The sequence below is a fragment of the Primulina eburnea genome, chromosome 10 (assembly GCF_022965805.1).
Source record: "Primulina eburnea isolate SZY01 chromosome 10, ASM2296580v1, whole genome shotgun sequence".
NCBI classification, from domain to species: Eukaryota; Viridiplantae; Streptophyta; class Magnoliopsida; order Lamiales; family Gesneriaceae; genus Primulina; species Primulina eburnea.
In genome coordinates, this window is record NC_133110.1 from 3,991,633 (window position 1) to 4,005,545 (window position 13,913).

General features: G+C 33.8%; 3 protein-coding genes across 3 annotated transcripts in view; 2 read left to right on the forward strand and 1 right to left on the reverse strand.

Moving 5' to 3' along the window:
• Window positions 1-13,913, reverse strand: part of LOC140842628 (caffeoylshikimate esterase-like) — an 86,964-nt gene that overhangs the window by 56,473 nt on the left and 16,578 nt on the right. The gene's annotated exons all lie outside the window — the stretch shown is intronic.
• Window positions 3,084-4,386, forward strand: LOC140803586 (secoisolariciresinol dehydrogenase-like). Its single transcript, XM_073159486.1, has 2 exons — window positions 3,084-3,214; window positions 3,436-4,386. The coding sequence occupies exons 1-2, from the start codon at window positions 3,177-3,179 to the stop codon at window positions 4,226-4,228; spliced, it is 831 nt and encodes a 276-aa protein (XP_073015587.1). The 5' UTR covers window positions 3,084-3,176; the 3' UTR covers window positions 4,229-4,386.
• Window positions 8,852-10,111, forward strand: LOC140842626 (secoisolariciresinol dehydrogenase-like). Its single transcript, XM_073210651.1, has 2 exons — window positions 8,852-9,006; window positions 9,227-10,111. The coding sequence occupies exons 1-2, from the start codon at window positions 8,966-8,968 to the stop codon at window positions 10,017-10,019; spliced, it is 834 nt and encodes a 277-aa protein (XP_073066752.1). The 5' UTR covers window positions 8,852-8,965; the 3' UTR covers window positions 10,020-10,111.

Sequence of the window (13,913 nt, forward strand, 5' to 3'; positions counted from 1 at the left end):
GAGAAGATTTGAGGGTTTAAAGCATAGAATCCACGAAGATTAAAATTTAAAAATATTGTTCAATGGCACTATAAAGCAAGGTTCTAAAAAGTGTGAAGCGTCCTGAAGCGTGGATGTCGAGCTACAAGCTTTTCAAGTTTATGAGAGATTAGTACGGGCCTAAGTGTGAAAAAACGTTTTTTATCTTTAGTGTAATTGTAATTATCTCAACTAATAAATAGATAAAATAATACATTATAAATATGATAAATTTAAGTCTGAAAAATTAATTCTCATATTTATAAAAACATAAAAATCTCAAAATTACAATTTTTATTTTTTTTGCAACTAGACTACATTAAAAATTGCTAAATATTTGTCAAATCATTGTCAGACAAGCTTAATCATAATTAAAATTTAAAAATAAACATCTAAATTATAAATCCAATTTACTATTTTAAAAAAAAAAAAAACGCCATACTTTCAAAATAAAAAATTAAAAAATAAACCGATGCGATTAATTGTGCTTAAACCCATTTAATTAAACGCCTTAATTACGCTTAATTCGGTCAAACTACATTTTGACCTTTTTTCCGCTTTTCTCGAAGCGGGGCATTTTTGTCGAGCTTCATGCGTAAGCACGCACTACAATAAAAATGGTTTTCCGCAGCGCGCATTGCACGCTGCAAAGTTGCAAGCGGTTAAAAGTTCAAGATTATCCGCGGCGTATATGTGCACGCTGTTAATACTATTATCAATGGCGTGCATATGTACGCTGTTAATACAACTTTCCACAGCGTGCAGTATACGCCGTTAAGAGGGAAAAAAAAAATAAAAATATTACCGACGGTTTTTGATTAAACCGTCGCAAATTGACGACGGTAAAAAATCTGAAAACCGTCGTTGATATAGCGACGGTCTTTAAACTTAGCGACGGTTGTATAATTTCGCGACCGTCGCTAAATTTAGAGTAAAAAAAAAAATTACTTTTATAATATAATAAATTTTTATAAAAACTACAATAATAATACTCATTCTCTTAATTAAAAATTTAAAAATTAATCATAAATTGAAACAAAAACACGTATCTAAATCGAAACTAAAATCGTATAAGTACAGAAAAATTTTAGGTGTTGTGAATTAAAATGAAACGGAAATCGGATATAAATAAAGAATTTGCGATTTTTTAGCGAAGGTTTTATAAAACCGTCGCCGGTGTACATTTATTAGCGACGGTTTATGCAAACCGTAAATCGGCGACGATTTTTTATAAACTGTTGCACCAGTAGCGACGGTTATAAGAAAACTGTCGCTAATGTTAAAATTCGTACTCATTTCAGCCTGCTAATAATATGCATGTCGTGAATAATACTATTGACGGCGTGAGAGTAATGTGCGTCGTTAATGTCTGAACACAATTTTTTTTTAAAAAAAATATGATTTACTTTTAACAACACACATAAAAATGAGCGCCGTTAATAATACTATTATTAACGGCGTGCATTTATTGTGCGCTGCGGATATTACTATCCGCAACGTGCTTTTAATGCACGTCGTCCATAGTAATATCCGCAGCGTGCTTATAATGCACGCCGTTAATAGTAACAAGTTACTATATGCAGCGTGTTTTTAATGCACGCCATCAACAGTAATATCTGCAGCGTGCTTTTAATGCACGCCGTTAATAGTATCAAGTGCAACACTATTAACAGCGCACATATGGTTGCACGTGGTGAAAAGTAGTATTCGCAGCGTGCTTTTAATGCACGCTGTTGATGACGTGCTGCGGAAAATCATTTTTCTTGTAGTGACGCTTAAGCGGAAACGTGCTTTTTAGAACATTGCTATAAAGATAATCTCTAATAATTTGTGTGTGATATTAATAGATTCTTGTTAAATACATAAAATACTACGATCTTGTTTTATGTGATATCTAATTTTTTAAAAAATAGATTTTATCCCTTAATGTTCTAAATTTGAAAAAATTTATTATTGTTTTGATATATTAATATTTTTAAGTATCAAATTATTGATATTTAAGTAATAAATACATACTCATATGAATAAAGTGCGTGTGTATTATATGTTAATTCGTAGATTTATATTATTATTATTATAATAATAATTGAATGAATAATAAAAACAATGGAATTGGTATGATCAAATTTCTTGGTGGCTAAAAAAAAACTCTAATAAATTATACATTTAATACCTGTAAATAACTTATTTGAGTACAATGTGCGTAGTAGAAATTTAATTAGCTTTGTATTGACATGTACACATGATAATTAAAAACGTGAACGTGATTGTTGGGTGCAATAATTGTCCTTGCTTGGTAGAGCAATCGAACCATGGTGCTTGTGTTGTTGTGCGGTTTAAAAGATTTGAGTTGCCCCATTACCACTAGCTATAGCTTTTGGTAAAGCGGTAAGCACTCGGTCCTACAATTGGTATCAGAGCCAAGGTCATGGGTTCGATTCCCATTGATTGCAAGCTATAGCTTTTGGTAAAGCGGTAAGCACTCGGTCTTACAGTGATAATTTTCGACTTCTCAATAAGAGAGTTCTAATAGGGGTGAGTGTCATTAAACTGTTCAAATTAAAGAAGGGTTTCAGTAAACTCAAAATAAGAGTTCTAATAATAGCATAACACTGCTATTATATATTTCTATTTACACAAAAACTCTTATAATTTCGTCCCACAAGTCAATTTTTGTGAGAGAGAGATTGTTGAGTGTCATAATTGTCTTTGTTGATTAAAACAATTGAAACATGATACTTGAGCTGTTATACAATTTAAAAGATGTGGCATAATTACCATCAACTATAGTTTTTGATAAAAAAAACAAGTGATCGATCCTACAAGAAAGAACGAGTTTATCTATGGTATGAATTTTCTCAAACATTGGATAAAAAACAATTGCTGAATATTATTGCTTAATAATGTCAGATTGACCTATCAGATTAATTTTATGAGATAAATCTTCAATTCCACCTGACTCTACTCATGAAAAATTATTTTGTTTTATGTAAAAAATATTACCTTTCTTTTTTACAAACATAAATTATTTCGATCCATTTTATAGACATGTAAAATAGTGTTACAAGATACCTATTATTTGTAAATTCTCTTATAAATTTTGCTACACAGCGCATCAATAATTCGATTTCTGCACTCCCTTTTCCTATCCTACAGACATGACATCGGCTTCGGTTCTTCCTCTAATTGCAAGAAGGTAAACATAAATGGCTACCTTTATACATTTTGAAATCAGCTCCCTTAGCATAGCAAGTTAATAAAAAAAAATTTGCTGCAATATTGACCGGAGTACTGTGCTTGATTGTGTCTTTATTTTTCCTATAGTTGATGTCTGAAGTTTCTTTCGAGAATTGATTTCTTGGTAATGTCACAAATTTTGTGAATCCAATTCATTTGTTGCCATGCCATTTTAAATAGGCTAGAAGGAAAAGTAGCCCTGATAACAGGTGGAGCCAGTGGCATCGGTGCATGCACAGCCAAGCTCTTCTCCAAACATGGCGCCAAAGTCATCGTCGCTGATGTCCAAGACGAATTAGGCCAATCTGTCGTGAAATCCATGGACCCTTCGAACTCAACCTACATACACTGCGACGTAACAAACGAAGATCACCTTAGGACTGCCGTCGACACAGCCATCTCGACCTACAGAAAACTCGACATCATATTCAACAGCGCTGGAATTTGTGACTCGCTCAAGTCCCGAATCACCGACGACGAAAAATCTGACTTCGAACGCGTCCTGAGCATCAACGTGACAGGTGTTTTCCTCAGCATGAAGCACGCTGCTCGCGTCATGGTCCCAGCGCGGCGTGGCAGCATCATATCGGTGTCAAGCATGTGCTCGGCGATCGGAGGGGCTGCCTCCCATGCGTACACAAGCTCGAAGCATGCGGTGGTGGGGCTTACGAAGAACTTGGCGGTGGAATTGGGGGATTTTGGGATAAGGGTGAACTGTTTGTCACCTTATGCAATGGCGACGCCTATGGCGAAGAAGGTTTTGAGGTTGGAGTATGAAGAACTGGAGCGAACTACGGGTGAGAGGGCGAATCTTAAAGGGGCCGTACTAAGGGTGAATGATGTTGCGAACGGGGCGCTGTTTCTTGCGAGTGACGAGTCCAAGTATGTGAGTGGGCATAATTTGTTCATAGATGGGGGCATGGTGATTACCAATTCAGCTGCCATGCAGATCATCAAGAATGATGATTGTTGATTATATGCAGAAAGATTTGGATGATTATATAAAATAAAATACCCATTTATATGGGATTATCAATAAATGAAGTTTTTATTATAATCAAATATATGTGGGAATCGTGTGAAGAGATATGTAATTTTCCAGTTTATAATAACACCTATTGATTATTATCACGACCAATGTTTTGATTTGTGTCATGTAATTGTTCTTTAAATATATGATTGTTTGTTCAAGTGAAAGTTACAGAATTTTTTGTTTCAAAACCTAATTAACCGACCTGTGGATCTTAAACATAGTTTACACACAGTGCTTTCTATATTGTTATATGCATTAATATGTGAGTAGAGCTATCAAAATGTGGTTTTGAACTATTGTATGGTTTAAAAGATTAGAGTTATATCATTATCATGAAGTCGAGACGCATGAGATATGAAGATCAAGAGAGGATATGGAACTTCTTATATAGGAAAGAAACGCACCCCCGCCCCCTCTATAGCACAGAGGATTCCTTTCTCCGTCAAGATACTTGATGCTGAATTGCCTCAAAATTTTAAATTTCTTAACATCGGAGAATACGACGGCATAGGAGATCCGTAAGAACACATTGCTCAGTTTGAGAATGCTACATTACTACATCAGTACTCCAATCCGATCGAGTGTAGGATCTTGTCAACCACTTTGGTCAGGATGGCTCACCAATGGTTAAACACACTTAGGTCGGGAAACATCAGAACTTTTCAAGACTTCGGCAGAGTCTTTCTCCACCAAACAAGCAGTAAGAAACATTCACTAACAGCCCGAATTTTTTCAATATCAAACAGCAAGAACAGAAGAGTCTACAAAAGTTCATTAAGAGTTTCAACAAGATAATCATTGATGTTCCCTCGGCTATTTCAGATACACCGATAAGTGCCTTTACCCGGAGACAAAGGGAGAGGGGGTGATTTTTTCAAGCCTTTGATTTAAAAAAAAAAAAACACCCCTAACTATATAATACTCGTCTGTGTAGATTGACATCAATCCATTTGTTCCATTTCAAACATTGAAAGTTTGAAGACCAATCTCACTAGATCGGACTCATAAAAAATTTCAGTATCATCCACATCATTTAATATTATATCTTCACTTGAATTACCAAAGCCAATTTTATTTATTTTAGAGAAGAATAATCTGACTTGGGTTTGGAGCCGGGGTTTAATAGTTATAGCTTATATGGACTGAGAGAGGAGAAGTGTAGAATAAATTCTTATAAGAAAAAAAACTACTTTTATATTTATTAAAAAATATCACATTATGATTCATTCGACCATGTGCAAAACATTAATGCTGTTGGAGCATTTTGGTGTTAATAAAGTCCACGTAAACAAGAACACGTTAAAGTTTTTTTAAAACAATTCTCATTTGGTGGCTTGCGGGGGCACACGGACTCGATATTATTGCAAGACATCCAACATTTAAATGTCTTTTTTTTTTAAAATTAAGAATCTGAATATTATTTTAAAAAACATATATATTTAATATAAAATAAGAATAAAAAATCATGATGGACAGTAAAACACACAAAAACGAGGGTTAATATTAAAACCAACGTGAGAAAATGCTGTTAATATAAAGTATATCTGACATGTAGACCTCACACTCTTTGTGAGGTGGTGGGTGTTATTGTTATTCGTTTTGTTGAAGATGATGCCTTTTAATCTATTTTTACGCATTTTGAAGAAAATTTTGAGACATCGGTTAAATTGATTATGTTTTCACTGTGTTTCGATTTAATTGAGTGCAGATGCAAGTTGTCGGTGTCCATACAAAAAACCACATTGGGCTACTTAATTAAATGTTGTGTTGCAACTTGAAACATTTCAAGCAACTCAGCCACCCGTTTGGGTTGTTGAATTGGAGAGATTTATTAAATGCCAGGTTTTAATTCTTTTAATTTGATTTTAGAACTTCAATTCTTGGGGAATGAACAAATGGTGTAAACAAGTTAAGTTCAACGCAAAATGTTAGAACGTAATCATCTATTGATAAAAGAGACATTATGATGACTATTAGGAGTAGATCGAAAAAAAACAATAATTTGGTCCCCATCAATATTTGATGTTGAATCACTATAAGAAAAAAACAAAACAACAACGCATATACGACAACGGTTTTTAGTAAAAACCGTTGTCGTATGCTTTTTAACAATGGTTTTAGTGAAAACCGTTGTCGTATGTGCGTTTTTTTAAGGCAAAGTAAAACCGTTGTCTTTGAGCGTGTTTTTTTGGACAATCGAAAACTGTTGTCTTTGAGCGTATTTTTTTGGACAATCGACAACGGTTTTCTAAAATCGTTGTCGATTAACATGTTTTTTGGACAAATAACAACGGTCGCTATTCGCAAATTTATAATATGCGACGGTTTTCAATTACCGTCGCTCAAAAACCATCGCAAATTGCCTATAAATATCCGTATTTTCGGTCTATTTTCCTCCACACCACTTCACAACACTTAAAATTTTTCTCTTTTACATGATTTTATCACTTCACAACACTTAAAATTTTTCTCTTTTACACGATTTTAGTTTCGATTTAGGGTAAATTTTTACGGTTTAATGTTTGGTAAATTTTTAAGTGTCAGTTAAGTTCATGAATATTGTTAACATAGTCAAATTGTGAGTTTTTTTAGATTTGTTTAATTATTAAAAGTTATTTTTTTATTTTACTGAAAATATTAGCGACGAAAATCATGAAAAAACCGTCGCTAATATCATGGAATAAATTGTCGCTAATTAGCGACGGTTTTGAATAAATCTGTCGCTAACATTATTTTCGACGGTTTTTAGCTACAACGGTGAAAAATTGTTGTCTTTGAGCAAACCCTTTAACCACTGGGACTTTAACAACGGTTTTTCATCGTTGTCGTATGTCTTTTTCTTGTAGTGAATTGCCTCAAAATTTGTAATTTCTTAATGTCGGAGAATACGAAGGCATAGGAGATCCGGAAGAACATCTAGCTCGGTTTGAGAATGCTGCATTACTACACACGGTACTCCAATCCGATCGAGTGTAGGATCTTCTTAACCACTTTGGTCAGCATGGTCCACCAATGGTTCAACACACTTAGGTCGGGGAACATCAGAACTTTCAAGACTTCGACAGAGCCTTTCTCCACCAATGTGTAAGCACTAAGAAAGAAGCATTCACTAACAGCCCGAGTTTGTTACATATCAAACATCAAGAACATGAGAGTCTACGAGAGTTCATTAAGAGGTTCTACAAGATGGTCATTAATGTTCTTTTGGCTACTTCAGATATAATGATAAGTGTCTTTACCCGAAGGACTGAGGGAGATCAGGGGGTGATTTTTTCAAGACTTTGGTAAAATTTCTCTATGATTCATATATATTTCAAGATTTTGTTGAAAAATAAGTGAGGCTATTTTTTGTAAAAGAAATTATTGTGATATAGTCAAAATTGGAAACGTCGGTAATATTCACAAGTTTATTCAATGTAGTAGAAAATTAATTAGCTTTATGTTGACATGTACACATGATAAAAACGTGAACATGATAATTTTCGACTTCTCATAGTTATGTATAAGAGAGTTCTAATAGGGGCGAGTGTTTTTAAACGGTTCAAATAGGGGTTTCAGTAAACTCAAAATAAGAGTTCTGATAAATGTATAACATTGTTATTATATATTTCTATTTACACAAAAAAGCTCTTATAATTTCGTCTCATGGATCAATTTCGCGAGACGGATCTTCGACCTGACTCGACTCATGAAAAACATTAATCTATCTATTATAAAAATGTGAATCTTGGACAATTTTTTGCTATGTGTAAGGGTCAAACTACACTTGTTCTCTATATTATCAGATTTTAGAATTTTATTCTGAGTAATATGATTTTTAGAAAAAAAAAAAAAATTGTTTGGAATAATATGATTTTAAAAAAGAAGATTATGACTTAACTAAACCAGTTATATATGTAGTGTTGACGAGATAAGTCTCGTTCCTAATTTTCCTCATAAGCCTTTATTCCTAATTTTTAATATAAATTGACTCATTCTAAATCAAACAACAATTCTAATTCTAAATCAAATTAATTATAGCTTTTGTGAAAACGACAAGAGTTCGGTCCTTTGATATCAGAGCCAAGGTCATTCTCATTAATTACAAGGAGTGTAATTATTGAGAGAGATTGATAGGTGTCATAATTGTCTCTACTGACTATAGCAATCGAAACGTGGAATTTGAGCTGTACAATTTAAAATATTTAAGTTGCATAATTACCACCAGCTGTAGTTTTTGATAAAACGCCAAGCTCGATCCTACCAGAAAACACGAGTTTATCTATGGTATGAATTTCCTCAACATTACGTCGGATAAAAAACAATTGCTGAATATTATTGCTTAATAATGTCAGATGACCTACTAGATTTGATTGATAGTTGTATTTGTTTGACTTTAAAGAGATGCACATTGAAGAAATATATTAGAATCAAATCATACTAATTTTGAAAATTTAAATGAAGTTGTAATTAATATTTTAAATGCCACATACATGAGAAGAATTTTTACATGAAAAAAGTTATTGTGCAATTTCAAAACAAAACGAACTTTTTGAGTTGTTGCGTAAAACATACTTGATTATAGACATGTGAAATAGTGTAACAAGATACCTATTCTTTGTAAATTTTCTCTTATAAATTTTGCTAGACAGCGCATCAATAATTCGATTTCTGCACTCTCCTTTCCTATCTACAGACATGACAACGGCGGCTTCGGTTCTTCCTCTAGTTGCAAGAAGGTAAACGTATATGGCTACCTTTATACATTTTGAAATCAGCTCCCTTAGCATAGCAAGTTAATAAAAAAAAATTGCTGCAATATTGACCGGAGTACTGTGCTTAATTGTGTCTTTATTTTTCCTATAGTTGATGTCTGAAGTTTCTTTCGAGAATTGATTTCTTGGTAATGTCACAAATTTTGTGAATCCAATTCATTTGTTGCCATGCCATTTTAAATAGGCTAGAAGGAAAAGTAGCCCTGATAACAGGTGGAGCCAGTGGCATCGGTGCATGCACAGCCAAGCTCTTCTCCAAACATGGCGCCAAAGTCATCGTCGCGGATGTCCAAGACGAATTAGGCCACTCTGTCGTGAAATCCATGGACCCTTCGAACTCAACCTACATACACTGCGACGTAACAAACGAAGATCACCTTAGAACTGCCGTCGACACTGCCATCTCGACCTACAGAAAACTCGACATCATATTCAACAGCGCTGGAATCTGTGACCCACTCAAGTCCCGGATCACCGACAACGAAAAATCTGACTTCGAACGCGTCCTGAGCATCAACGTCACAGGCGTTTTCCTCAGCATGAAGCACGCGGCTCGCGTCATGGTCCCAGCGCGGCGTGGCAGCATCATATCGATGTCAAGCATGTGCTCGGGGATCGGAGGGGCTGCCCCCCATGCGTACACAAGCTCGAAGCATGCGGTGGTGGGGCTTACGAAGAACTTGGCGGTGGAATTGGGAGATTTTGGTATAAGGGTGAACTGTTTGTCACCTTATGCAATGGCGACGCCTCTGGCGAAGAAGGCTTTGAGGTTGGAGGATGAAGAACTGGAGCGAGCTACGGGTGAGACGGGGAATCTTAAAGGGACCATACTGAGGGTGGATGATGTTGCGAACGGGGCGCTGTTTCTTGCGAGTGACGAGTCCAAGTATGTGAGTGGGCATAATTTGTTTATAGATGGGGGCATGGCGATTACCAATTCAGCTGCCATGCAGATCCTCCAGAATGTTGATTGTTGATTATATGCAGAAAGATTTGGATGATTATATAAAATAAAATACCCATTTATATGGGATTATCAATAAATGAAGTTTTTATTATAATCAAATATACGTGAGCAGGGATGGATCCAGGAATAGAAGTTGGGGGGGCTTGAACTCAATATGATAAGTTATATATTATTAAAAAAAATTTACATTACATCGTTCAACGAAGTTGTGCTCCACGAGATTTTAAAACATAAAATTCATCAATAATAGAATTTACATCAATATGTTTAGGTAAATCTAGTTCAATATAGAGTGTCAAACAATCGGCAAGAAAGTCATCCTCCATTTTATTGCGAAGTGCCGTCTTCACATGCTTCATTGCTGAAAAAGCCCGCTCAGTAGTGACAGCAAACACAGGTAATGTCAAAACAAGATTAATGTTCCATTTTGAAATAGTTCAAGTTATAATCCTAAACAAGAATAAAATAATTATTAAACAAATAAACAAGTAATAGTCAATCAACAACTCAACAACAAACAATCAAGAAACCACAAATCACGCACAGAGAAGCTATAAAAAACAAAATAAAAAATGTATAGCCGATTCTTACCTGGATTGTTGCCTTGCCGATGAGCAATTCGATTTCTTCGGGAGTCCGCAATTCTATTTTGTCGCTAAAGGGCTTGGGACTAGGGAGAGAAATTTTGTAGAATTGAGGTGGGGCGGATCAGAGGATATGGGATGAATTTGGTCTCATCCTTGTAAATGGACGGGACTTGATTGGACTAAGACATTGATGTACGACGGTTTTTGAAACAACCGTCGTTATTAGCAACGGTTATTCAATAAACAATCGCTAATAACCCAGTACAACCCATGCATAAATCCGTATCTGTACGTGAGAATTAATCATGTGAAGAGATATGTAATTTCCAGTTTATAATAACACCTATTGATTATTATCACGACCAATGTTTTGATCTGTGTCATGTAATTGTTCTTTAAATATATGATTGTTTGTTCGAGTGAAAGTTATATAATTTTTTGTTACAAAACCTAATTAACCGATCTTAGGATCTTAAACACAGTTTACACACGGTGTTTTCTATGTTGCGATACGTAGTATGTGGGGAATTATACAAATTGTACAGATACGGATGAAGATATAGAATTATGTAAAAATAAATAAGTATAAAATAATATCACATTATGATTCATTCGACTATGTGCAGAGCAATTAATACTATGGAAGCATATTTCGCATTCAATGTGTAATAAAGTCCACGTAGGGAGAAAAATTCATTCAAACATTGGAACACGTTCAAGTTATTTTTAAAACAATTCTCATTTGGTGGCTTGTGGGGGCACACGGACTCCGTATTATTGCAACACAAGTGGGAGTCTGACAGCTTGTGGCCGATTCCTTCCGGTTTGTTTCAACCTACCCGCCCACTTCCAATGAAAAAAAAAAAATTTGACTCGAAAAAATCCGAGTCGTTGGATCGACTCTTGCAGACAGTGCCCGCAAGGATAGTGTCGAGTTGTCCATTCCTTCCACTCCAACATTTAAATGTTTTTTTAAAAAAATTAAGAATCTAAATATTATTTTAAAAAATATAATAAATATTTTAGAGTGAGTTTCATGTGAGACCGTCTCACGGATTTTAATCTATGAGACGAGTCAACCCTACCGATATTCACAATAAAAAGTAATACTATTAAAATAAAAAGTAATATTTTTTTATGGATGACCTAAATTATAGACTCATATCACAAAAATGGTCCGTGAGACCGTCTCACACAAGTTTTTGTCAATATTTATATGTTATTTTTTGGATTCATTTAAAAAATAAATTAAATAATTTATATTTTGTTCTTTGGAGTCGTTTATATGTTGTTTTCGTTGTATGAAAGTGTGATTTTTCTAATATATTCATTCATTTTCAAATTTATAATATAATAGAATTTTAATTTTATATAAATTATATTCGTAAAATAAAATAAAATAATTTAAGTAATAAAAAATAAAAATTATATTGGTGTTTATCTTAATTGATAATCATTTAAAAGTTGTGAATAAGTTGAAAATATGTTTATTTAATATAAAATAAGAATAAAAGTTGATTATGGAGAGTAAAACCCACAAAAATATAATGAGGGCTGATGTTAAAGCCAACGTGAGAAAATGAATCTTTTAACATAAAGTATATCTGACATGTAGACTTCACACTGTTAACGAGGTGGTGGGTGTTGTGTATTTATGTTAATGTTTTTATATGGATGTTTAGGAAAATTTAATATTATTTTTCCTTTAAAATAAAAAAGAATATTCAACGTCAAATGAGAGTCGATGAAGGGACATCATGGTCAATCTTTGGACTAAATATTAGAGTGGATAAACTCTCTTTAAATTTATGTTAGATCAAATGTTTACAGTAAGGCCAAAAGTTTCAGACATAGGTAATGTGCAACTTTATTTTTTTTATACTCGTGACAACAAATAATGAACATACTTAGGTGTTGATGTGTCGAATTGTTAAGCTAATGAATCTGGTGATGTATATGTTTATTTGTTGGTTTTGTCTCATATATCTTATATATCAGTTTTATTTTTTTTTCTACCGTCAGTTTTGTCCCAGAGACATTATTACTCGTTAAGGTCTGATATCATTATTTTACAGTCCACCTAGCCAACCATATCAAGTGGTGCAACGTTAACAGTTTGACGTACAAGAACTTCTCAGAAGATCACTCATCTCATTACTATTCTCACTCATGCACGTTCGATAAATATAGAAATATGCTTCTTGAGTAATCTGAATTGATGACCTCACTCTGATAATCAATTGTTAGGATCAAATGTTTCTTGTCCAAAAGATGCAAATTTATTTTCGTATACTCGTGATAATGCAAAGTGCAAATAGTTGAATGCTAATGTGTTGGGATGTTAGGTTCATGATTCCAGAGAGGTGCATGTCTATCTTTTGATGTTGTTTCATATCCCTTATAGATTAGTCTTACTATTTTTCTATTACCGACTATGTCCCAAAACAAAGACAATATTATCTTTAAGATCTGATGTCACTCTTTTACGACTCACATTGCCAATCAGATTAAGCGGTGAAACGTCGGGAGCTTGAAGTATGATAACTTCTTAAGAGATCATCCATATCAGTATTACGTACTCTCACTCGTACACGCTTAACTCAATAACTTTTTTATAAATACAGAATAGAATTAACCCAATATTTTATATTACGAGAAAAAAATCTTCCTCGATCTATTAAATTGTATTCTTAAATTATGAAATATTTAGACAATTCACATGCTAATTATATCGTATCTTAGTATAAATTTTGATATAATATGATGATGATTATTAAAAAAATTTAGAATGGATCGAAGATATAAAAAGGATATTATTGGGCTTTGATAAAGATGAGTTATAAATTTATTAAAATAAGTTTTTATGATTTTTTGGCATAAATAATGTTTTTATATTAAATAAAAATGGAGTATTTTTTGTAATTTGAGGAGATATATCGGCATATAAAAAAGTATACAATGACTCTAAAATTAAAGATGCTTATCGGACCGGGTCAATTTGGAATCAGTCTTTCGGTTACGGATTTGAACTGAACCTAACGTCAATGCTAAATCCGATGGGTTAATTTGAATTGGATTCGGAACAATTTTTATCAAGTCCGGTTTAATCCTCCATTTTCATCAATAATGCCCCATTTTCAGGCTTCAGGCCCAGTTACACAGGCCTTGTAATGTAATAATTAGGCGATTGTCGTTTAAAAAAAGAAATAAAATTGGAAGAAATGAGAGGTTGGAATTTTGATTGAAGCCCTAAACGCTAATCCACTGGGCCCATAGATCGGTAAGCCCAGACTGTGGACAGGTTTATTTTGGGCCCA